Genomic DNA, 26,474 nt, shown 5'->3' with positions numbered 1-26,474 from the left:
GCGGCTGAAGCTGGTCTGAGGATGGGACAGGACAGACGTGACTGCGTCCGGACGCAGAGCTCCATGGAGACCGTTCACAACGAGACCTGGACCCTGCAGCAGCATCAGGACCGGGACCAGGACCATCAGGACCGCTGGGACCGGATCCAGGACCGGGTCCAGGTCGGTACCGGTACCGGTGGAGGAGGAGGAGGAATCAGCCTGCGCGCGCTCACCGGCTGCGTCCTGTGCGCGCTCATCGTGTCCACGCTGCTCGGCAACACGCTGGTGTGCGCCGCCGTGGTCAAGTTCCGCCACCTGCGCTCCAAAGTCACCAACTCGTTCGTGATCTCGCTGGCCGTGTCCGACCTGTTCGTGGCCGTGCTCGTGATGCCGTGGAGAGCCATCACCGAGGTGACCGGCACGTGGCTGTTCGGACGCTTCTTCTGCGACACCTGGGTCGCCTTCGACATCATGTGCTCCACCGCCTCCATCCTCAACCTGTGCATCATCAGCATGGACCGCTACTGGGCCATCTCCAGCCCCTTCAGGTGGGTCACCGGCCGATTTCTAGATATAAACATGCAGGGATAGGATGAAGGAAGGAAGGACTAAGGGAAGGAAGGAAGGAAGGAAGGAAGGAAGGATAAAGGGAAAGAAGTTAGGAAGGAAGGAAGGAAGGAAGGAAGGAAGGATAAAGGGATAGAAGAAAGGAAAGAAGAAAGGGAAAAAAGGAAGGAAAGATAGATGGAGGGAGGGAACAGATTGGGTCAAAAAGGAAGGAAGAAGTAAGGACGAAGGAAGGAAGGAAGGAAGGAAGGAAGGAAGGAAGGGGAAAAGGATTGTGGAAAGAAGGAAGGGAGAAAGGAAGGAAAGAAGGAAGGATGGAGGAAGTGAACAGAAGGACAACGGGAGGGTTAAAAAGCCAATTTGGATTTTATTTTATTCATATATTAAGCCCAGTGTTTGCCCATTATTGAACACTTTTTTTTAACGTAATCATCCACATTAAACCAAAATTATGTAATTTTATACCATTTTAAATGATGATGATAATTTCAGTTTATATGTTTTCAGTTTTATTTTATTTTTTTGAGTTTTAATTTCCTTTGTATCTTAAAAAAAAAAAAAAACACTTGGACAATGTAAAAATATTTAGGGCCACGGGCCATCGCACCGGGCACTGGTCCCAACAGCTATTAATAACTAATATAACAAAATAACGATAGAGACGATAGAGACAAAACGATATAGTGTTGGTAGTGTGTGAATCTCCGTTACCACTTGTTAATGGTCCATTTTAGATAAATCTATGGTTTTGTCTCTATGGTTATTTTGTTATTATTAGTGGTGGTGGAAATGCTGGGCGAGCCGACCAGCGTTTAATTCTTGATGAATGAAAACATGAGTCTGTCTTGCGCCGGTCAAAGAATTTCACGGTGCGGAGGCTCATAAATGTAGTGTGGAAACACTTTGCTTTTCCAAAACTCCTCGTTGTCCCTTTAAATTAAATTAAATTTGTGAAAACTGAATTAAAATTTTTAAACTTTTTTGACTCTTAAACCACCGTATTTTGATAATGACCCACGCAGGTACGAGCGCAAGATGACGCGCCGGTTTGCCTTCCTGATGATCGGCGTGGCGTGGACGCTCTCCATCCTCATCTCCTTCATCCCCGTGCAGCTCAACTGGCACCGCGCCGACGCCGACAACCTGACCGCCGCCGCGGCCGCCCAACCAGCACACAACCCGGACGACTGCAACGCCAGCCTGAACCGGACCTACGCCATCTCCTCGTCGCTCATCAGCTTCTACATCCCCGTGCTCATCATGGTCGGCACGTACACGCGCATCTTCCGCATCGCGCAGACCCAGATCCGCCGCATCTCGTCCTTGGAGCGCGCGGCGGCGGCGAAGGGCGGCAGGCAGGCAGAGGTGGGTAGTAACGCGCTACATTTACTCCGTTACATTTACTTGAGTAACTTTTTGGATAAATTGTACTTCTAAGAGTAGTTTCAATGCAGCATACTTGTTACTTTTATACTTGAGTATATTTCTTCAGAAGAAGCAGTACTTTTACTCCGTTACATTGAGCTTCATTCCGCTCGCTACTCGCTACTTTTTCTTATAGATCTAATGTGAAAATTGTTTTGTTTTAATTAGAGCACTGTAAAAGAGAGTAACGACACCTCCATTGACTCCCGTGGTAAGGGTTTAAGGGTTTAAGGGTTTAAGGGTTTAAGGGTTTTGCGCCCCTAGTGGCAGGATATGGGTATTGCAAAAGCGCCCAGAAAACCCATTCACTCCAATGTATGTGTGTTGCCCACTTGCTTGTAAATTGATGAAAACGGCCGTGTTTTTGTTTTTAGGTGTCTTGGTCATATCAAATTACACTTATAATTTGTTTATTACAAAATGCAGATTGAAACATTAATGTAGACAACTGTTTTTTTGTGTGTTTTTTTTACTGGCCTATGTGTTAATATTTATCTGTAAAGGGTCCTCAATGATGCTATTAACGTGGGTGATCTATAAATGTCCTTAAATTATTGAAAACACCACACTGCTCATTCACCAACAATGCAGAGATGTCAGTTCTTGGGCGCTTTTGCAAAACCCATATTCCTCCACCAGGAGGCGCTGCCATTGAACCAATGTGTGTCGTTACTCTCTTTTCCAGTGCTCTAGTTTTAATGGAGATACTGCCGAGCCTCTGTCACATGACTGCGTTTCACCAATCAGATGTAGCCACTCGCGACGTTTGCCTCCGTTTAACCAATCAGACAGAGCCAGGGAGTCACATGACCGCACACAAAATCTCCGCGGTAAACAGGACGGTCACTCCGCCTCAAATTGGAGAAACTGTGGCTAGTAAATGATTAGGATGACGTCAGCCCTGGTATGTCGTGGATAATGTCCGTCAACGCAAAGATATTCAATATAAACCGTCTTTGGTGAAGGTTCTCAGTCATCCAGGTCGTCTTATTCTTCTTCCTCCCCAGGAAGTTTAAACCCCATACACACCTGGAGACATGTGACTCCTAGTCACATGACCACCCCTCCAGTTTCGAGGGTGTGGTCATGTGACTCGAGTCTCGGGGGTGTGGTCATGTGACTTTGGTTTCACTAGAAACCAATCATAGGACCACCCATTCTGGGTTTAAATACCTGGTTCTGGCATTAGTCTCAGACAGTTCATATATCATAGATAGGCCTATGTAAGTTATTGTGGCTGAATTTGTCTTAATTTATGTTACTTTGTAAAAAAAAAAAAAAAAAAAAAAGTCATTTAGGCTATTGTCTTCTTAGTTGTTAAATGTTGTTCTTTGGCAATATCTGAATTTTTTCATTGCTATTATATTTCTGTGTATTTGATTAGGCCTACATTTACGTGCTGATCATTAAGCGAAATCAGAGGTTACTCAGCAGTTACTCAGTACTTGAGTAGCTTTTTCACCAAGTACTTTCTACTCTTACTCAAGTAAATATTTGAATGGCTACTTTTTACTTTTACTTGAGTAATGTTATTCTAAAGTAACTATACTCTTACTTGAGTACAATTTTTGGCTACTCTACCCACCTCTGCGGGCAGGGGCACCGTGCGCAGAAAAACCACCGCCGCCACCGCACGTCGTCGTCGACAACGGCGCACGACGAAAGCTCGCTCAAGACGTCTTTCAAGCGGGAGACCAAAGTGCTGAAGACGCTGTCCATCATCATGGGCGTGTTCGTGTTCTGCTGGCTGCCCTTCTTCGTCCTCAACTGCGTGGTGCCGTTCTGCCAGCTGGACCGCGCCGGCGAGCCGCCGTGCGTCAGCGACACCACCTTCAGCATCTTCGTGTGGTTCGGCTGGGCCAACTCCTCGCTCAACCCCGTCATCTACGCCTTCAACGCCGACTTCCGCAAGGCCTTCTCCACCATCCTGGGCTGCAACAAGTACTGCTCCAGCTCCGCCGTGGAGACCGTGGACTTCAGCAACGAGCTCGTCTCCTACCACCACGACACCACGCTGCAGAAGGAGGCGTGTCCCGGGCCGGGCGCCGGCGCCCAGCGGACCGCCGCCGGCATGGTGGTGGCGATGATGCCCCCCCACACCGGAGCAGGAGGAGGAGACATGGAGCAAGTGTCTGGTAGGGCTGGTGATGATATGCTTTTCTCCTGATTAGATTCTTCTACGATTTTTTGGATGGCGATTCGATTTAAATTGCAATTCTACGATATTGCAGATAGTTCAACATTTTGGCAAATTGGCCCATTGCCATAATCCCTATAGTCATAGCAGTAGGTTCGTTAACCTTTAATTGTCGGTGCAAGCTATTTTTAGAACGGCGGAGCAGAGCCGCGAGCTGCTCAGAGCTACGCTACGGAGGCTCATTATGGGATTTCTTAATTGGTTTCCCTCATCAAACTCATCAAATACACAATCCAACAACTCCACAACGCTCTGGTGGACAAGTTGTGACCTGCACATTCACCACGCTATGAGATAATAACACAACGTTACCACACAGAGTTGTTTTAGAGGTAAATACAGAGACTGATGATGAAAAACTGTCCCTGAAGGCAACGCGCATCAGCGGTTTTGCATGAATTTCCCTCTAAAACAACTCTGTCTGGTAACGTTGTGTTATTATCTCATAGCGTGGTGAATGTGCAGGTCACAACTTGTCCACCAGAGCGTTGTGGAGTTGTTGGATTGTGTATTTGATGAGTTTGATGAGGGAAACCAATTAAGAAATCCCATAATGAGCCTCCGTAGCGTAGCTCTGAGCAGCTCACGGCTCTGCTCCGCTGTTCTAAAAATAGCTTGCACCGACAATTAAAGGTTAACGAACCTACTGCTATGACTATAGGGATTATGGCAATGGGACAATTTGCCAAAATGTTGAACTATCCCTTTAACACCGGTGAAACAGTTGAATGATTATAATTGTCTACAGACTATTCTATATATATATTCCATATGTGAATTGATCTTTTCTCCCGCCCCTAGTGTCGGGGGTGTCGGGGGAGTCGCGGAGCCACCGGAACCTGCTGCTGCCGGCGCTGCTGCAGTACCAGTGTGAGGCCGACATCTCTCTGGACCTGATGCCCTTCAGCTCGTCTGGACCCGCGGATCACTGCTACGTCATCCCGGGTCAGATCCAAGACCTGTGAGGAGGAGAGGGAGGGGCCGTGACCTTTGACCTTCTGTTTGACCTGAACCCCGAGCTTACTGAACTTTTTTACAGGAGTTTAAATTAAAAAACAAAACAAGACAAAACAAAAAACACTTTGATTGTTCAATGTAAAGGATTTTCAGAAAAATGTATGTGGGTAAAAATGTTTTTTAATTTATTTATCTTCCTCCTCTTCATCCTTTTCCTTCTCTCCTGCCTCTTCCTCCCTCTTCTTCCTCCTCCTCTTCCTCCTTCTTCTCTCCCTCCTTATCCTCTTCCTCCTTATCCTCTTCCTTCTCTTCTTCTTCCTCCTTCCTCTTCCTCCTCCTTAATTATCCCCTCCTCTTCATCCTTCTCCTCTTTCTCCTTCTTCTCTTCCTCCTCCTTCTCTTCTCTTCCACCTACTCTTCCTTATCCTCTTCCTCCTTCTCTACCTTCTCCTTTTCCTCCTTATCCTCTTCACCCTGCTCCTCTTCCTCCTCCTCCTCCTCCTCTCTGTTTGACTGTGGAGTGTTTTGGTTGTAATGTTCAACTGATGAACTGTGGATTTAACTGTTAATCACAACAGATGTGAACAAACCAGATGTTACATTTAGACTGAAACAGTCTGAGTGGATTTCAGTTGCTAAAACACTAAACCCTGTTGTCTGAACCAAATTCTCAGTTGCCTGAACCCACTGATTGAACCAGTCGCTTCTTTTGGCAAAATCATCAGCACTTTTTACCTGTTCAGACACAACTTACCAACACATTTTCATTGTGATGCACCTGTGTTGCATAATGCTGAGCACAGGTGGCAAAAGTCAAACACAAGTAAAGCACAAGTTTCACCGGTTGAACACAACAACTCAAAATTGATCACACTTGTGTCCAATGATGTGAGGGCACATATACTGTAAGCTAGTTCAGGATGAAGTCCTGTGGTCTGATCCAGAACAGAGAAATGATGCTGTGGCTGAGTTGCACTTCTCATTTCTATATTTTTGTACTTTATTTTTATGTAGGCCTACTGCATACAAGTGCTAAATGTACAAGATTTCTGTTTGTTTTTGTACTTTGCTACGTGTAAATGCACAAGATTTCTGGTTTTTGTACTTTTTTTTTTTTTTTACAGTACTATGTACAAGTGCTAAATGCACAGGTGTTTTGTTTTGCAAGAGGAGAAGATGAGAGACGACAGGGTGAAGGAAGAGAGGATGAGGGAGGGAGGGATGAACTGGGAAGAAAAAAGAAGAGGGAAGGAAGGAAAAGGGGATGAAATGGATGTGGGGAGGGAGGGAGGAGGGTGAAAGAAAGGGAAGGAGAGAGGTGCTACAGTGTAAAGGCACAGGTTTTTTGTTTTGCAACATGCATTTAGCTACAGTGAACGATAAACATTTATTTCTACAGCTTCATGTGCTGAGCATTGTGTTTTCTATTTTTCTATGTAGTGTTTAGTGACTGCTCAGTAGTGTTTTTAATTTTGATTTGACGAAATAGTTCAGTTTTGAGCACCAGATTGAACTGTTTTGAGGTGAAAGTTTGGTTTTGCTAGAAGAGTCTGAGGTTTTGTGAATGTAGCTTGAAAATTGGGGTTTGTGTTCACAGTTTAGAGAAAATGAGAGAAGCTTTCGAGAAATGTGTCTTAGCAATCGAGAAAAACTGTAATAAACTGTAAACAGTGTCAGTTAAATTAAACAACCTGTGATTGACCTATTGAAGATCTGACAGACGACAGCTTCACCAGATTAATGTAACGTTGTCCTGTCAGACAGAAACAACTTCATCCTCCTGTATCAAAGACAAACAGAATAAACATGGGAGTAGAAGCACAGCCAGTGCTTTTCCTTTGATTAGACACATTTCTTATGGTTTTATATATTCCTCTTTATATTTCCACGCTTGTAATAAAACTGATGGAGACAATTCATTCCGCACGTGTTTCGAATAAAGTCTGATTCTCCCCACCGGACAAAGCTCTTTCCTGTCTTTGTTTGCATTTATTTACATTTTTTGGCACAATGAAGAGGAGCTGAGTGAACAGTTAAAACATCAGAGCATCACTGAGACACTGAGGGAAACCAACAACAAGAAGGTACTGATGGAGTTCTGTATCGAAGAGGAGCCACAGGGGAGACGTCTGGTCAAAGGTGAGATGTTTGGTCACAGGTGAGACTTTAAAGGGATAGTTCACCCAAAATTGAAATTTCACTCATTATCTACTCCCCCTCATGTTGACTAAGGGCTGGGAGAAGTTTCAGAGTCCTCCGTGGCTTCTCTGAGTTACAGGAGGTCTCGGCGTAGCAGTTCGTCCAAATTTGACGAACCGGTAAGAGGAGCTTCGAGAAGCTTCCGCTACAAACGAGCTTAAAAAATAGACTTATTTAATTTTTTTTGGGACAATTTCGCATTTCGGGGCTTCAATACAAGACGGACATTACATACGAGCAGCATGGAGGTATTTGGATGTTTTTTGGTGTGTCTTTTTGTTACGAAGACAGTTGGTATCCATTTGCAACCGTTATATTGACATGCACTGCTACGCCGAGACCCCCTGTAACTCAGAGAAGCCACGGAGGACTCTGAAACTTCTCCCAGCCCTTAGTCCACATGAGGGGGAGGAGATAATGAGTAACATTTCAATTTTGGGTGAACTATACCTTTAAGTCAAAGGTGAGAAGTCTGGTCACAGGTGAGACGTTTGGTCAAAAGTGAGACCTGCACAGTTTGTAGTTTGTAGCAGCAGTGACATTTTGATGCGCGGCCTTTTGATGTGTTCGGGTTCACTCGCTCATTGTGCTGCAGCCTCTCACTCCAGCTGCCTTTGATATGTTAAAGACGACCAATCGGACGAGGATGGTAATTAATAACAATTACATCATTAGTTCCAGTGTCTAATTGGCCCTTCAGGTAATTGCGGGCTGCTTCTATCCGAGTGGCTCGGAGCCAGATCAACCATGAAAACAGACCCGGTGCCGCTCCGTGTTTTTTGAGTCCGGACCCACCGGGTCGTGTAGTGAAGGTCCAGAGGTGACATCGTTACTCTGTGGTCCGGTTCTCTCCTGGATTCTTCAGCAGCACTGGTTTCCTTCTGCTACGATCAACGACCGACACCGGACCGGACCGGCGGTTACGCCTCCATCTCTTGTTGCTAGGAGACTGTAGAGGACAGGCAGGCGGCCATGTTGGAAGTCATGAGAACAAAAGCAAACATTAAAATGATCAGAGCTGAGAGCATGTGAGTGCTCAGAGACAGAACATCTCAACAACAACGACCGGGCCGACAGATCCAGATGTTGATCCAGATGTTCATGTTCTCTAGAGGAGGAATGACTGAGTGTGGGACAAAGTAATCAATTAAGATCAAACATAGTGAGTGCTTAACTAATCTTTATTTTAACATATTCTGACACTTTTCAAAGCAAAAACATTGAACCATGATCATACTACAGCTCTGGAAAAAATGAGAGACCACTTTCACAAATGTTTCTTAAAAAGCATCATGTACAGCACTTATTCCATTCCCGTTTTTTCTTTAAAAAAATAAAAAATACCAACACAAACACAACTCATTCTACCCAATGAGACACTGGTGAGGTCATCACCTGAATCACATCTGATTTTATAGGAAGATTATAAAAAAACACTGCTGGGATTAAACATTGACATTGTCCCACAAAAACCTTATTTATAAACTCTTCTTAAGTTAAAATATGTGTGTTGTGTTGTTTAGGAATGAATATAAACATGTTTTCTTTGCATTATTATTATTCAAGGTCTGAAAAGACTTGATATTTTGAGCAGTTGCCATTTTCTGCCAATGAATGCTGTAAATGATAATATTTTTATTTTTATTTTGGGAGAAATGTTGTCAGTAGTTTACAAAATAAAACAAACATGTTAATTTTACTCAAACACATAGCTATAAATATTAAAAACCTGAGGAACTCATCATTTTGAAGTGGTCTCTACTTTTTTTTCCGTGGCTGTATACATGTAACTTTATATCCAATGCTGAAGGGGAGTTGGTCCAGATGTGGAAGTACAGCATTTGTCCACTCTGCTGCCCAGTGTAAACTGATCCAGCAGGTGAAACACACAACATGTGGCCTGGTGTATTTACCTCAACACGTCTCTCCGTGTCAGTGCAGTGAGTTTCTGCTGAGGAGAGGAGCAGGAGAACGCCAGAGCAGGAGAGGACAAACAATCGTCTCTCTGCTGCCTGCAGCACAATCGGCCTTTACTTCTTCTCCCTGACATCAAAGTGTGAGAGTGTGTCAGACACAGCTCTCCTGTTTGTTGTCTGTTCTGCTCTCTGACGTTTGACCTCGCTGCAGCAGCCACGCTCCCACACGTGGAACAAAAGCTTCAAACGCTGTGAAGCTGCGAGTCGACGGGAGAAAAAACACCACACATGTGATTTAATGCAGATTTCATGTGACGCACAAGTGGACAACTGTTACACCCCCCCCCTTCAGAGGATCAGTCAGTGCTGAGATACAGGATCTAATGACACGACTACAAGTGCCATGGGAAGGTCAGGTCTAAGTGTTGTATAGCTCCAGTCTCTTATATATGTTTAGAGATGCTTGTTTTAAACATCAGCTTCATCACACTCCACTAACATTACCTATTTTACACTTTAAATGCTGTCAGACCAAAGAGCAGGAAAAGAGAGAAGAGGAATTTTATATTTAGTTTAATATAGTATCAACATTGACAGGTTGTATTAACAATGGATTCAATCCAATGGTAAACACAGACCAGTGATTTTAAAATCATATCAATTTAGCAAGTGTCTTAAAAGAATATGTATTTGAAGGATTTTTTTTTTTTAACAACAAAACAAAGACTTTTCCAACTTCGACAACACTTTAGACGTACCTGTCCTAAGATAAAGCCTTTAACATAAGGGAGGAGGGGGTTCTGAATGAAGATAACATCAGGTTCCCTTCTCATTTTGCTATAAAAAAAACTTGGTCCTTTCTACACTGTGGACAAATACAAACACACATGTAAACATAAAGACGGACAATATTTGTGCATTGCAGATATGTAATGTAGTAAAAATAAATACTAATAGAGGCAGGTTAAAACATGAATTGGGTGAATCAGGTTAGAAAGAAATATCGATGCTGAACATGAACGCACCCTCATGCTCCGCCTACAGACTGGGCCTCATCAGGGCCTGATTGGGCCCCAGGTGCTGCTAATGAGTGTAATTAGAGCAGAGGCCACGAGGAGCAGCAGTATAAAACCAAAGAAGCTCCACTCAGCAAACAGACCAGACTGTCAGTCTCCACTATTCACTGGCTGCTGAAGACAAACTGCTGAAACTCCACTGCAATGTCAGAGTTAATCATGGCACCTGGACTGGCTTTGAGGTAAGAGGAACTGTTTTTGTGTTTTCAGTTCAGTTGCAGCTCAACTTTACATTAGGAGAAAAAATAAACATCTCTCACTGTTTCAGGGTTTCTTGGATCTGTCTGCTGTTGAGCTGTGCTGCTGCTTTTCCTGCAACAAAAGGAGGTAAAGTAATTTCTTAACTTGACAAACTGGTCAGCTTTTAGGACTCTAAACAAAGCAAATGCATAGGTAACTTGAGTTTCATAGTCGATACATCTTTAAATGTATTTTGGTCAACTTCTGCAGCTCTCAAATCCCTTAATTTCTCACCAACTCTAGAATTCTAAACTGAGAAACCTTTCAAAATACTGTTTGACGATATCTTAATGCTCTAACTGAAGCTTATTCTTGACTCTCCCATCTTGTCCAGACTATAAATATCCCTACATGGGTACCTGGAGCAACAGTGGCAGTCCTGGCTCATCACACTCTCCTTCTGGAGGTTCTCATCCTCTCATGATGCCCCTGTCACAGCCCCAGGCCCCAGCGAAGCAGGCTCCCAGCTTCCCTGTGCAGCAGGCCCCAGCGAAGCAGGCTCCCAGCTTCCCTGTGCAGCAGGCCCCAGCGAAGAAGGCTCCCAGCTTCCCTGTGCAGCAGGCCCCAGCGAAAAAGGCTCCCAGCTTCCCTGTGCAGCCTCAGCCTGTCGGTGCTTGGGCTTCAACCTCCAGGTTTGCACCTTCTCTTGGCAATGCTCCAGCCCTCCATATGGGTGATGGTCCCATGCCTTACAGAGGTGGCTCCAGTGCAGGCTCCCCAGCCCTCCACATGGGTGATGGTCCCATGCCTTACAGAGGTGGCTCCAGTGCAGGCTCCCCAGCCCTCCATATGGGTGATGGCCCCATGCCTTACAGAGGTGGCTCCAGTGCAGGCTCCCCAGCCCTCCATATGGGTGATGGCCCCATGCCTTACAGAGGTGGCTCCAGTGCAGGCTCCCCAGCCCTCCATATGGGTGATGGCCCCATGCCTTACAGAGGTGGCTCCAGTGCAGGCTCCCCAGCCCTCCATATGGGTGATGGTCCCATGCCTTACAGAGGTGGCTCCAGTGCAGGCTCCCCAGCCCTCCATATGGGTGATGGTCCCATGCCTTATGGCGGTCCTACACCAGATGCATCTTTGAGGCCTGCACAGCCTGCAGGAGAAGCCTACGTCTCAGCCCCTCGCTTTTTCCCCCTTCCACCTCGTCCTTTCCCTGAAATCAGGTGGGAAGCAGTACCTGAGACCCCAAGTGAGACCCCGAGTGGGACTTCTCCTCTGGTGCTGCCCTCAACCGACATCTTTCAGACCAGAAATGGCTTCCAGCGTGCACGAGACTTCTACTCCCACATGCAGTATTCTCCAGAGTACCTTCCTCCACCCATTGACCCACCCACTGTGAACGATGCTCCAAGCAAGATGCCAAGCAACACTCCAAGCAAGCTTCCACCATCTGGGGCCAAAGGGGTAAAAAGAGGTAATGTCAAATTTTAAGTCTGAGCTGCTTTTCTTAACAGTGAATCTTGAGCATATTAACATTATCCCTTCTCATTGTCTTTCAGGGTAAATCTGGGATTGATCTTCTGGGATTGATCTTCAGTCTGGTCAAACTAGTTCCACATGTGGAGTGTAAAAGTGTTCAATAAAAACTAAAAATCAATATTTGTTGGCTCTTTGAACTTTGTTTGACTGCACTTCAACTTTTCAGCACACTTGTGCTCTGGTTCCAACTGCCTCAGTGTTTACAGGGCTGTACCTTCTGTCAGATGTCTAGAATTGAGATGATGCCTAATGGCGAATTTCCACTAGCGCGCTTCGGCTCGGCTCAGCGCGCTATTTGCGTGTTTCCACTAGCACGCAGTACCTGCAACCAGGTACACTTTTGGTATCACCTCAGCCCTGGTTCCAAGCGAGCCGAAGCGTTACTAAAACGTGACGTCAGCCGACTGCCTTCCACTGATTGGCCGATGAGTGTCATTTTTGTTTTTCGGAGAAGTGAAGCTCCAGGTCCGAGCAGCGACCGAGGCAGCAGCCCGGCTCCTGACGTGCTCCGCCGGCCAGCCTACGTCGTCACCCCGAGGAGAAAACGACCGCTAATAACTTACCCGATGGCTTTAAGGGGTTTACCACCGGCTGGTTAAACTCTTTTTAGGGGATAAATGTTGGTCTCATTGATATCTAACAATTGTGGCTGTGCACAGAAGAGCAGCACTGCCTTGTGGTCTGTATGCACAGAAAACACCACATTTACATCAAATGTTTTACAATGAACCAGGCCGATCTCAGAGCTGGCAAGACTCTCCGGTAAGGTATATCGAACGGTTAAATGCCGTTAACGGGACGAGAGCGGTCAAAACGGCGGTTTAAAGCTGGCTACAGCGAGGGTAGATTCACTTCCTGTTTACGAAGTAAAAGCACCAATTCTATCGTAATGGCTTTCCTTATAAAAGGCAACGGGTATTTTATTTTGTGAAAATAACCGGAAGTGCGTTGCTCACTACGGCTAGCTTTAGTAACCCCGACTTCGTCGAAACAAAATTGTAAACAGCTGGTATTTTGTCAGATTTTCAACACGTTGGGGATCTAAACGACTACTTTCTCGCCTGAAAATGTTTCAAATGTTATTAAAGTTATATATTTACAGAGTTTAGAGCGTTGCTCGGCGCCGTGTAAATGACGTCACGGCGGCACTAGTGATACTCAGTTGTAATGGAAACACAACCAAACCGTGCCCAGCCGTGCCGAGCCGTATCGAGCCGAGCCATGCTAGTGGAAATGCGCCATAAGACTGATCTGGAGTGCTAATTCTGGGTCTCAAACACTTTTCAGTGTTCAATTTTTCTCTTGACTACATTTTTAGCTCATCATTCCTGGGACGAGTTTTTTTTAATTTATTTATTTATTTTTTTAATAAATAAAATTACAAATTACACACACAAACAAACAAACAAAACAAAAAACAAACAAACCCAAGAAAAAACAACAACAAAATAAACAATGATAAAAAAAAATAAATAAAAAAAACCTGTATGCTGTTTCATATGGTACAACAGAAATAAGCTACTAATTCATCTTTAGACGCAAAAACCACAACAACAACAACAGCCAAAACACTCCACCCTAAACAAAGTATATGCGATTAAATAAAGGTCCCCCAAACAAATGCCAGTAAAGAGAAAAACATAATTCTGCACAAAGATAGGCTACACCTCCAAGCCATAGTTTAAATAAAGCATAAATTAAAATAACCCAGGAATATTGGCAATAGCATTAGACCAAACAGCTAATGTCTCAATTTTTGCACCATTAACTTTGGCTGTAGAGTTTTCCAACAGACAGATATCATAAAACATTGCAACCCAGACTTTATTCATTACAATACTTGGTTCAAACCAACTTTTAAGAATGGTCTTTTTTGCAGCTGTTGAGGCAGCAAGGATGATTCGTTTCTGTGTGTATGGTAGTATCACGTTTGGGTTGTAACCAAAAAGCCAAAGGGCCGGGCAGAATGGAAGATGTTTATCCAACAGACCTGACAGTGTTTGAGTGACATGGACCCAAAGAGTTTTAACTGTTACACAATCCCAAAACATATGCATGTAGGTTCCTACTTTTGAATGAGGACACCTATCACAAAGATCGCTGGCAGTCAGTTTGAATCTAAACCTACGTTCGGGAGAGAAATAAACTCTATGAACAAATTTAAAATGAATTAGCTGGTGGGCAAGATTTTTGGATGAAAAAAAAACATAATTCCAAATCTTAGGCCAATCCAATTTGAAACCCAGCTCATGAAGGTCTCCGTCCCAGACCGATGTGATAGCTAAAGACTTAATATTATGTTTTAATAACCAGTCATACCATGAAGTAACAAACCCGGACTTTGAGGCAGAAAAAAGACGTTGTAGTATAGGGTGTGAGCCTAACGGGCGGTCCCATGGTACTCCGTATGTTTTTAGAGCCGTGCGGAGTCTGAGATAGAAAAACCAGGAGGAACCTGGCAGTGAGTACGACTCTTTGAGATCCTGAAAGGAACGGAGACCTTGTTGATTGAAAATGTCACTAAGAACATTTATGCCCTGATGAGCCCATTTGGGAAAGTGGAAAGGCATGGAATCAGTTAACAGATAATAATTATTCCATATAGGTGTTAAATCATGAAACCTACAATTACTACACTGTAAATATTTAAGTATTTGATACCAGACAGTCAGAGAACTTGATATAATAGACCCCATATGTAACCGTGTCGTCCTAATCTTTGCTCCGCAAGATAACATATCCTGCAGTCTAAAAGGGTGGCATAAAGCATTCTCAAGAGTTCGCCATGGAACACAGGAGGAAGAATCAAGCCATACTGTCAGCGATCTTAACAGGAAAGACCAATAATACATTTTAAAGTTGGGTAACGAAAGTCCGCCTAATACTTTGGGACGCGATAGGGTGGAAAAACTAATTAAAGGGCGCTTGCCTTTCCAAAGAAAATTTCTGCATATTGCCTCCAAGTCCTTAAAAAACTTACAAGGAGGTGAAAGAGGGAGCATGGAGAAAATAAAATTGATGCGGGGAAGAATATTCATTTTAATAACTGAGATACGGCCATGAAGAGTCATATGCAAGGGAGACCATTTAGTTAAGTCACTATTAATTTTAGACAAGATTATGGTATAGTTATCTTTAACAATAGAAGGAAGGGTGGGACGAATTATTATTCCCAAATAAGTAAAAGCGTTACACTCCAGAGTTACTGGCAGTGAAGGAATGTTAATTGTACTAGCTGTCGAGTTGAGCGGCATTAAAAGAGATTTTGACCAGTTAATTCTATAGCCAGAAAATGCCCCAAAGACCTTAAACAAATTTAGCACCTGGGGGATAGAAGTAGTCAAGTTCGACATATACAATAAAATATCATCCGCGTAAAGGGAAATAGAATGAGATGTTTAATTGAAATTGGTGATATATGTTGTCTAACAGCTTGTGCCAAGGGTTCTAACGAAAGTGCAAAGAGGCCAGGTGAAAGAGGGCAACCCTGTCTAGTCGATCTGTGTAGTGCAAACTCAGGTGCACCCGTGTGGCCAGTTTGAACGCGTGCAGTGGGACTGGCATACAATGTACGAACCATATTAATAAATGTAGGACCAAATCCAAAATGTTTTAAGACTGCCCATAAATAGTCCCACTCCACGCGGTCAAAGGCTTTTTCTGCGTCCAGAGAGAGGATAGCCGATGGGTGTTCCAGAGATGGTGCTGCTTCAATAATATGCAATAATCTACGGATATTATCGGAAGCCAAGCGGCCTTTAATGAAGCCAGCTTGGTCTGGATGAACCAAGGACGAGATACAAGTGTCCAGTCGTCTTGATAAAATTTTAGCATACAATTTAATATCACAGTTTAAGATTGATATGGGCCTATAGCTGGAGCATTCCAACGGGTCTTTGCCTTTTTTCAAAAGAAGAGAGATAAGTGCAATCTTTTGATCTCGATGGAAGCTTCCAACTGCAAGTGAAAAATTAAATGAGTTCAAGATGACTGGACCGACCAGGTCCCACAAAGCCACAAGAAGTTCTGGTGGGATACCATCCAGACCAGGTGATTTTGCTTTTGGCATAGAGTCCAAGGCATCTTTCATTTCAGCTAATGTAATAGGGGCATCAAGCTTGGAAATCTGCTCTGATGAAAGAGTAGGTAAATTCAAGGAATTTAGAAAAGATACTATTGCTGAATCATCTTTGTGAGACTCAGATGTATATAATTTAGAGTAATAGGAAGTGAAAATGTCATTAATTTGTGAAGGAAGTGTACATAATTCTCCATTAGCATTTTTGATCATATTTATAGATGCTAGTTGTTCAGATTGCTTGAGTCTCCATGCCAAAAGCTTGCTTGGTTTCTCCGCATTTTCATAAATTTCTTGACGAGTTTTGAGATGTAGAAACTCTGCTTTAGAAGTTGCTAGAGATCTGAACTCTGATTTTGCTATAGTTAATTCCCTCTGTCTACTTTCAAGAAAGGAAGATTTCTGAAGATGTTCAAGTCTAGATATTTCCTTCTCTAACAGTAGAAATTTACTTTTACGTTCTCTACTCAAATGAGAAGAAAAGGAAGTACATATGCCTCTTATGCAACACTTAGTTACTTCCCACAGAATATGAGGGTTAGTCCCTGGTTGTAGATTCACTGCCAAAAACTCTCTCAGTTCATTGGTGATTTTGTTTAGAAATTCAGTATACTGCAACAAAGAGGTGTTGAAACGCCACCTTCTAAACTGAGTGGATCCCGGCATAATTTCAAAAGAAATAAAAACAGGTGAATGATCGGAAATAAGCATTGGTAAGATGGACGCATGTGTAATACATTTTAGAAAAATTGGATAAATTAATATATAATCTATTCTAGAGAATGAATGATGGCGAGATGAATAAAAAGTGTAATCCTTAATAGCTGGATTTTGGATACGCCAGGCATCCACAATATTCAACTCCTGTAAGAACGAACTAAAGTGAGAAGAATAAGTCTTCCGAGCAGAGGAGTCGGGATTAGTTGAGTCAATAGAGGGGTCTGCTAATAGATTAAAGTCTCCCCCTAAAATATGTACTGAATCAGAGAAATCCAACAGTTTTAGCTTCACACCATCAAAAAAAGTAGGATTAAACACATTGGGTGCGTAAACTGAGGACACACAAATCTTTGTTCCATTGAGGGTTAAGGTTGCATAGCAAAACCTACCCTCTGCATCTCCACCTGAGAGACCCATTTTTATATTAAGTTTTCTTTTTATAACAATTAATACACCTTTTGATTTATTAGGGGCACAAGAATATGATATAACTTTATACATTTTATTATGAAATCTATTTATATCTACCTGCTTCAAATGAGTCTCTTGCAAAAAAGCCAGATCCACCTGCTTGAGTTTTAAAAATTCAAGACATTTCAATCTTTTAACTGGTGAGTTCAAACCTCTTACATTCAGAGTCATGAAATTGAAGTTGACCATAGAATGAAGAAATAAAATAATGAAAGATTATAGAGATCATATACCATATTTGGATACAGCATACCAAACAAGTAGAACACAAAGAAACTAAAACGAAATGAAATAAAAATACAACGTAAACTGACATAACAAAATAAATAAGTGCAAGACAGTGTGCAGTCTAGGCTATGCACACATAGATGACAAATTAACTGTAGAAAACAAACAACACAAAACCGGCATGCCAGGGAACAGCACTGGGAAGTCCCTGTGAAAGCACCGGTAAGTAAGAGCATGTAAGAGCTCCTTGGGATACTGACACAGCAAGGAGGGCCGATCTGCAAACTAATAGAGTAAATAAATTGTTTACAGTGCTTAATGTACTACTTGTACATGTAATAAATCAGCAGAACTACTTGACCTTCAAAGTCTTTAATTAACCCAAATTTATTTTTTATTAGTCCTTGTTTTAACACCAAAAACGGCGAGGGGGGGGCGACCAGAGAGTTGGTAACTTGTAACCAAATTCATCTGTATAACAAAAGCAAGCCACAACAAAAATGAATGAAAAAAAACGGATTAAAATAAAAAATATATGTAAATAGGGGGGTTGTAACTTAGTTCATCTTCATGTTAAGGAAAATAATCAAGTAATATTTCTGTGAATCAGAACACAGCAATTGAATGAGCTTTCCCCGAGGAGCAACAGTAAACAGTGGAAACTAGGCTGTAAATTGTCCAATAAGAAAACAAAACAAAACAAAGCCTAAACCCCACAAGATAAAGCCAAATAAAATAAAAAAACACCATAAAGTATATATTCGTGAGTCAAAATAAACAGTAGCGGATAGGAGAAGGGATGAATAGGCGTTGGAACCACTGTGAGAGTGCGGGCCTGGGCCATGTCCATAACCGTCCGTGAGTGTGTGTGTGCGTGTGTGTGTCTGTGTGTGCGTGTGCGTGTGTGTGTGTGTGAGGGGGGGGGTGCGCGCATACGTGCGCTTGTGTGCGTGTCAGTCTGTAAGTGTCTATAGTTGTCAGAGGAGGGGGAGAAAAAAAAAAAAAAAGGTTCACCTCATAATTGAAAGGATTCAAGCTGCTTCCAGTTCTGCCAGGAGTTTCTCCGCATCCTCTGGAGTTTCATACAGGAACTGCTTATCGTCATAGGTTACCTTCAGTTTCGCTGGATAGATGAGGAAGTGCTGGATGCCTTTCTTACGTAAACTGGACATCACTTGGGCGAAAGCTTTCCTAAGCCTGGAGGTGGAAGGAGAGTAGTCAGCAAATAAAAGTAACTTGTTGCCCCCATGTGAGATAGACGAACCAGCAGCTCTGTAGGCGTCCATGATAGCTTTCCTGTCAGAGTAACGGAGAAGTTTGAAGATCAATGTCCTGTTGAAGCTCTTGCCGTCCGATCTTGCAGCCGTATAGATCCGATGCGCTCTTTCAATCTCTATCTTCCCACGGGATGAGAGACTGGGCAGCCAAACAGGTAGCTGACGCTGGAGGAATGCGATGGCATCGCCCCCCTCCGCCCCCTCAGGTAAAAAAGTTAATCTCAAATTGGATCGGCGGGTGTAATCCTCCATTTCTGCAAAGCGATCCGTGAGATTTTTTATTTTTTCCGTATTGGATCCAATTGTATCTCTTTGTTTGCGCACGTCAGCCTGAATTAAATCAGTGCGGCTTGAAAGAGTTGTGATAGACTTGTTCAGGGTGATAAACTCTGTTTCAATCTTGGAGGTTTTAGATTTCATGCTCAACAAATCTGCTTGCATCACAGAGACTGTTGCGCTAGTGTTACTGACCTCCTGGCGGATATTTTCCAGAGAATGCTTGATTTCTGTGATTGCTGTAGAGATTCCGAGAACAATAGATAGGATCGAGTGGCCATCAGCGGCGGCTGAATCAGCTGTGTCTGAATCCGCTGTGTGCTGGGATTCATATGTTTGGAGGACGCCGTCAAGGGCTGTTTTTTGCTTCTTATCCTCTTGGTAGGAGGTGGGCGATGGAGTTGATGGCTCCATATTGTCTTGATTTCTTTTGGTAGAGTTGGCCATTGAGTTGCGTGCCAGGTGAAAAAATAAGACACTGCAAAAAGCGTTGCAAAAGTTTGCAGAGGCGAGAGCTGCGCTCCTACACCACCATGCTGCTCAGCGACCCGGAAGTCTAGCCGCAGAGAAACTTCTCACGTACTAGGGAACATTTTAAACATGTTGACCAAGACTGCAGTGGCTCCAATTTACACATGGCTTTTAGTTTTCAAACATGACACTGGAAGAAGCATGAGTTCATTTGCCCTCCATTGTTTTTTTGTTTTTACAACCATTACTGTGAAAATTCTGATCATTCACGACCACAAACACCTTTATACAGTCACTTCACTTTAAAATCACAACCTCTGCAGGGTGGATGATCAGAAACCTCACAATCGGGTGACATGATGAGACAGGCCAAAGAGAGTCTCTGTTCTTCCTCTGTGAGACGCTAAACAACCTCCAGTTAAATTAATCTATGACATCATGGGTTCCCTTCTCATTTTGCTGTACAGACCTTAGTCCATTCTACACTGTGGCCAAATACTGTAAGCCTGGGCTTTAATGTGCTTCCACTGCCGAACTGATACTATACATTGCAAAAATTATTTTTTTATTTTTTATTTAACCTTTATTTAACCAGGAATAATCCCATTGAGATTCAGAATCTCTTTTGCAAGGGGGTCCTGGCCAAGAAAGCAGCACAGTACATCCACATTTAGACATCAACGAAACAAACATAAAAACAGCTAAAACAATAACAGCAAATCGCATCAATACATTATAATCACCAGCTGCGTTCGGTGAGAGAACATGTGCATTCAGTAGTTAAATAGTCCTTGATCCTAGCTTTAAAATCTTCCATACTTGGGAGATAATCCAATTTAAGATGACTCTGTAATTTATACCAGGACGAGGGTGCAAATGCTTTGAAGGCACTTTCCCCAAAGACAGTCCGTGTACGAGGAACAGTATACATTATCAATCTATCGTGCCTGAGACGACAGCTTCTGGTGTTGACTTTAGGAACCAAGAGAGAACACAAATAAGGAGGCAAGTCACACAGGATGGCCTTATAAAGGAAACAATACCAGTGTTCCCATCTACGATTGTACAAAGAAGATTAATATTATTTGATTATTAGAATTATATTTGAGACAGGCGTCTATATGGGACTGGCTTTTATTTAATTTTCAACAAATCTTATGCTCAGCTAAGATGGGGAAATACTGTTAATTCATTCTTCTTACTGTTTAAAAAAAAAGACTCAGATTCAGAGCAGCATTCATTTAGAAATGAAACCTCTACATAAATGCTAGTCGGGCAAAACAATATAGGCTCTTTCCTCGGGTCAGTCGGCGTCCTCAACTGACTAGACCGGCCCGAACAACACGATGGGACGCGCCGGGTTAGGGTCGAAAACATGTAGCCCACTCAAGTCAGGTCGGACCATGGGCTTCCTTTTATTTTGGTCACGCTCGAGCCAAGAATTAGTGATCGTGAGTACGGCCACATTAGGTCCGGGCTTTAGCACCTGCAGATCGGACCGGGTCACGGTCTGAGGTCTCAGGTCTGTTGAGAACTCTTGCATGTGTGGCAAGGTGAAGAGGGCCCGGGCGGGGATTGAACCCACACCTCCCGGGTAATAGTCATGCGCGCTTGCCAGTCACCCAAAGGGACATCCCCTTGGCCAAGTAGCCAGGGCACATGATCAATTGGAGGCATAGTGACAGGAACCTCAACTGTCACACATGAATGAAGCAGCTTAGAAACTGCTCAAACATTTTTTGAAATTTTTTCAAATTTTTTGAATTTGAAACTGGCAGTTGTGGGTTCTGAGAGGTTTTGTTCATTAATAAGAACTTGCAGAAATTATAAATTCCAATTGAGACCGGCTTTTATTTGCTCAAACTTGTAGCCAGACCCAGCCTCTATAAGAGGCCAGCGTCTATTTGAGACTTGGCTTCTATTTGAGAATTTTTGGTACAAACACACATGTTAACACTCATAAATATTAGACAGACAATATTTGTGCAATACAGATATGTAGAAATAAAAATAAATACTAATAGAGGCAGGTTAAAACATATACATTGAGTGAATCAGGTTTAAAAATATAGGTGTTGAACCTGAACGCACCCTTACACTCCCCCTCCCTCTCTGGACACAGACTGGGCCCCATCAGGGCCTGATTGGGCCCCAGGTGCTGCTAATGAGTGTAATTAGAGCAGAGGCCACGAGAAGCAGCAGTATAAAACCAAAGAAGCTCCACTCAGCAAACAGACCAGACTGTCAGTCTCCACTATTCACTGGCTGCTGAAGACAAACTGCTGAAACTCCACTGCGATGTCAGAGTTAAACATGGCACCTGGACTGGCTTTGAGGTTAGAGGAACTTTTTTTGTCTCTTTAAACTTCTCCTTAAAGTCACTCAGTTCCAGCTAAATTTTACATTTAGGAGCAAAAATGAACATCTCTCACTGTTTCAGGGTTTCTTGGATCTGTCTGCTGTTGAGCTGTGCTGCTGCTTTTCCTGCAACAAAAGGAGGTAAAGTAATTTCTTCACTTGACAAACTGGTCAGCTTTTAGGACTCTAAACAAAGCAAATGCATAAGTAACTTGCGTTTCATAGTCGATACATCTTCAAATGTATTCTGCAGCTCCCAAATAACTTTGCCACCAACCTTTCAAAATGCTGTTGGATGACATCTGGATGCTCTCCATGACAAGTTTGTGCACAAACTGAAGCTTATTCTTGACTCTTCCATCCTGTCCAGACTATAAATATCCCTACATGGGTACCTGGAGCAACAGTGGCAGTTCTGGCTCATCACACTCTCCTCCTGGAGGTTCTCATCCCCTCATGATGCCCCTGTCACAGCCCCAGGCCCAGGCCCCAGCCCAGGCCCCAGCCCAGGCCCCAGCCCAGGCCCCAGCGAAGAAGGCTCCCAGCTTCCCTGTGCAGCCTCAGCCTGTCGGTGCTTGGGCTTCAACCTCCAGGTTTGCACCTTCTCTTGGCAATGCTCCAGCCCTCCATATGGGTGATGGTCCCATGCCTTACAGAGGTGGCTCCAGTGCAGGCTCCCCAGCCCTCCATTTGGGTGATGGCCCCATGCCTTACAGAGGTGGCTCCAGTGCAGGCTCCCCAGCCCTCCATATGGGTGATGGCCCCATGCCTTACAGAGGTGGCTCCAGTGCAGGCTCCCCAGCCCTCCATATGGGTGATGGCGCCATGCCTTACAGTGGTGGCTCCAGTGCAGGCTCCCCAGCCCTCCATATGGGTGATGGCCCCATGCCTTACAGAGGTGGCTCCAGTGCAGGCTCCCCAGCCCTCCATATGGGTGATGGTCCCATGCCTTATGGCGGTCCTACACCAGATGCATCTTTGAGGCCTGCACAGCCTGCAGGAGAAGCCTACGTCTCAGCCCCTCGCTTTTTCCCCCTTCCACCTCGTCCTTTCCCTGAAATCAGGTGGGAAGCAGTACCTGAGACCCCAAGTGAGACCCCGAGTGGGACTTCTCCTCTGGTGCTACCCTCAACCGACATCTTTCAGACCAGAAATGGCTTCCAGCGTGCACGAGACTTCTACTCCCACATGCAGTATTCTCCAGAGTATCTTCCGCCACCCATTGACCCACCCACTGTGAACGATGCTCCAAGCAAGATGCCAAGCAACACTCCAAGCAAGCTTCCACCATCTGGGGCCAAAGGGGTAAAAAGAGGTAATGTCAAATTTTAAGTCTGAGCTGCTTTTCTTAACAGTGAATCTTGAGCATATTAACATTATCCCTTCTCATTGTCTTTCAGGGTAAATCTGGGATTGATCTTCAGTCTGGTCAAACTAGTTCCACATGTGGAGTGTAAAAGTGTTCAATAAAAACTAAAAATCAATATTTGTTGGCTCTTTGAACTTTGTTTGACTGCACTTCAACTTTTCAGCACACTTGTGCTCTGGTTCCAACTGTCTCAGTGTTTACAGGGCTGTACCTTCTGTCAGATGTCTAGAATTGAGATGATGCCTAATGGCGAATTTCCACTAGCGCTTCGGCTCGGCTCAGCGCGCTATTTGCGTGTTTCCACTAGCACGCAGTACCTGCAACCAGGTACACTTTTGGTATCACCTCAGCCCTGGTTCCAAGCGAGCCGAAGCGTTACTAAAACGTGACGTCAGCCGACTGCCTTCCACTGATTGGCCGATGAGTGTCATTTTTGTTTTTCGGAGAAGTGAAGCTCCAGGTCCGCGCAGCGACCGAGGCAGCAGCCCGGCTCCTGACGTGCTCCGCCGGCCAGCCTACGTCGTCACCCCGAGGAGAAAACGACCGCTAATAACTTACCCGATGGCTTTTAGGGGTTTACCACCGGCTGGTTAAACTCTTTTTAGGGGATAAATGTTCTCATTGATATCTAACAATTGTGGCTGTGCACAGAAGAGCAGCACTGCCTTGTGGTCTGTACGCACAGAAAACACCACATTTACATCAAATGTTTTACAATGAACCAGGCCGATCTCAGAGCTGGCAAGACTCTCCGGTAAGGTATATCGAACGGTTAAATGCCGTTAACGGGACGAGCAGTCAAAACGGCGGTTTAAAGCTGGCTACAGCGAGGGTAGGTTCACTTCCTGTTTACGAAGTAAAAGCACCAATTCTATCGTAATGGCTTTCCTTATAAAAGGCAACGGGTATTTTATTTTGTGAAAATAACCGGAAGTGCGTTGCTCACTACGGCTAGCTTTAGTAACCCCGACTTCGTCGAAACAAAATTGTAAACAGCTGGTATTTTGTCAGATTTTCAACACGTTGGGGATCTAAACGACTACTTTCTCGCCTGAAAATGTTTCAAATGTTATTAAAGTTATATATTTACAGAGTTTAGAGCGTTGCTCGGCGCCGTGTAAATGACGTCACGGCGGCACTAGTGATACTCAGTTGTAATGGAAACACAACCAAACCGTGCCCAGCCGTGCCGAGCCGCATCGAGCCGAGCCATGCTAGTGGAAATGCGCCATAAGACTGATCTGGAGTGCTAATTCTGGGTCTCAAACACTTTTCAGTGTTCAATTTTTCTCTTGACTACATTTTTAGCTCATCATTCCTGGGAGTATGTGAGGGTAAGGGCAGAGGATGTTATGATGCTGTGTAAACCAATGGGCTATACAACTGAAACTGCCTTGAGCTTGTTAGCAAATGCATACCACTGTCGTGTGGCTCCCTTGTAACTATCTTGGGTACTGTCCTTTTGGATGGAAATACTAGGGAACATTTTAAACATGTTGACCAAGACTGCAGTGGCTCCAATTTACACATGGCTTTTAGTTTTCAAACATGACACTGGAAGAAGCATGAGTTCATTTGCCCTCCATTGTTTTTTTGTTTTTACAACCATTACTGTGAAAATTCTGATCATTCACGACCACAAACACCTTTATACAGTCACTTCACTTTAAAAACACAACCTCTGCAGGGTGGATGATCAGAAACCTCACAATCGGGTGACATGATGAGACAGGCCAAAGAGAGTCTCTGTTCGTCCTCTGTGAGACGCTAAACAACCGCCAGTTAAATGTATCTATGACATCATGGGTTCCCTTCTCATTTTGCTGTACAGACCTTAGTCCATTCTACACTGTGGCCAAATACTGTAAGCCTGGGCTTTAATGTGCTTCCACTGCCGAACTGATACTATACATTGCAAAAATTATATTTGAGACAGGCGTCTATATGGGACTGGCTTTTATTTAATTTTCAACAAATCTTATGCTCAGCTAAGATGGGGAAATACTGTTAATTCATTCTTCTTACTGTTTAAAAAAAAAGACTCGGATTCAGAGCAGCATTCATTTAGAAATGAAACCTCTACATAAATGCTAGTCGGGCAAAACAATATAGGCTCTTTCCTCGGGTCAGTCGGCGTCCTCAACTGACTAGACCGGCCCGAACAACACGATGGGACGCGCCGGGTTAGGGTCGAAAACATGTAGCTCACTCAAGTCAGGTCAGACCATGGGCTTCCTTTTATTTTGGTCACGCTCAAGCCAAGAATTAGTGATCGTGAGTACGGCCACATTAGGTCCGGGCTTTAGCACCTGCGGATCGGACCGGGTCACGGTCTGAGGTCTCAGGTCTGTTGAGAACTCTTGCATGAAAGAAGCAGCTTAGAAACTGCTCAAACTGGCAGTTGTGGGTTCTGAGAGGTTTTGTTCATTAATAAGAACTTGCAGAAATTATAAATTCCAATTGAGACCGGCTTTTATTTGCTCAAACTTGTAGCCAGACCCAGCCTCTATAAGAGGCCAGCGTCTATTTGAGACTTGGCTTCTATTTGAGAATTTTCAGTACAAACACACATGTTAACACTCATAAATATTAGACAGACAATATTTGTGCAATACAGATATGTAGAAATGAAAATGAATACTAATAGAGGCAGGTTAAAACATATACATTTAGTGAATCAGGTTTAAAAATATAGGTGTTGAACCGGAACGCACCCTTACACTCCCCCTCCCTCTCTGGACACAGACTGGGCCCCATCAGGGCCTGATTGGGCCCCAGGTGCTGCTAATGAGTGTAATTAGAGCAGAGGCCACGAGGAGCAGCAGTATAAAACCAAAGAAGCTCCACTCAGCAAACAGACCAGACTGTCAGTCTCCACTATTCACTGGCTGCTGAAGACAAACTGCTGAAACTCCACTGCGATGTCAGAGTTAAACATGGCACCTGGACTGGCTTTGAGGTAAGAGGAACTGTTTTTGTGTTTTTAAACTTCTCCTTAAAGTCACTCAGTTCCAGCTAAATTTTACATTTAGGAGCAAAAATGAACATCTCCCACTGTTTCAGGGTTTCTTGGATCTGTCTGCTGTTGAGCTGTGCTGCTGCTTTTCCTGCAACAAAAGGAGGTAAAGTAATTTCTTCACTTGACAAACTGGTCAGCTTTTAGGACTCTAAACAAAGCAAATGCATAA

The 26,474-nt window shown here is 43.9% G+C and overlaps 2 protein-coding genes across 3 annotated transcripts in view; both read left to right on the top strand.

Moving 5' to 3' along the window:
- hlfb (HLF transcription factor, PAR bZIP family member b) overlaps positions 1 to 26,474 on the top strand; it is a 353,334-nt gene that overhangs the window by 51,215 nt on the left and 275,645 nt on the right. The window lies entirely within an intron of this gene.
- On the top strand, positions 184 to 5,136 carry LOC311002874 (D(5)-like dopamine receptor; the record flags this gene model as incomplete). The annotated part of the gene is made up of 4 exons (XM_083994441.1): positions 184 to 530; positions 1,572 to 1,887; positions 3,572 to 4,118; positions 4,973 to 5,136. The coding sequence occupies exons 1-4, from the start codon at positions 370 to 372 to the stop codon at positions 5,134 to 5,136; spliced, it is 1,188 nt and encodes a 395-aa protein (XP_083850567.1). The 5' UTR covers positions 184 to 369.

Source organism: Trachurus trachurus, assembly GCF_905171665.1.
Source record: "Trachurus trachurus genome assembly, chromosome: 19".
NCBI lineage: Eukaryota > Metazoa > Chordata > Actinopteri > Carangiformes > Carangidae > Trachurus > Trachurus trachurus.
Note: the sequence above shows the minus strand (reverse complement) of the source record. Positions and strands in the feature narration are given on the sequence as shown.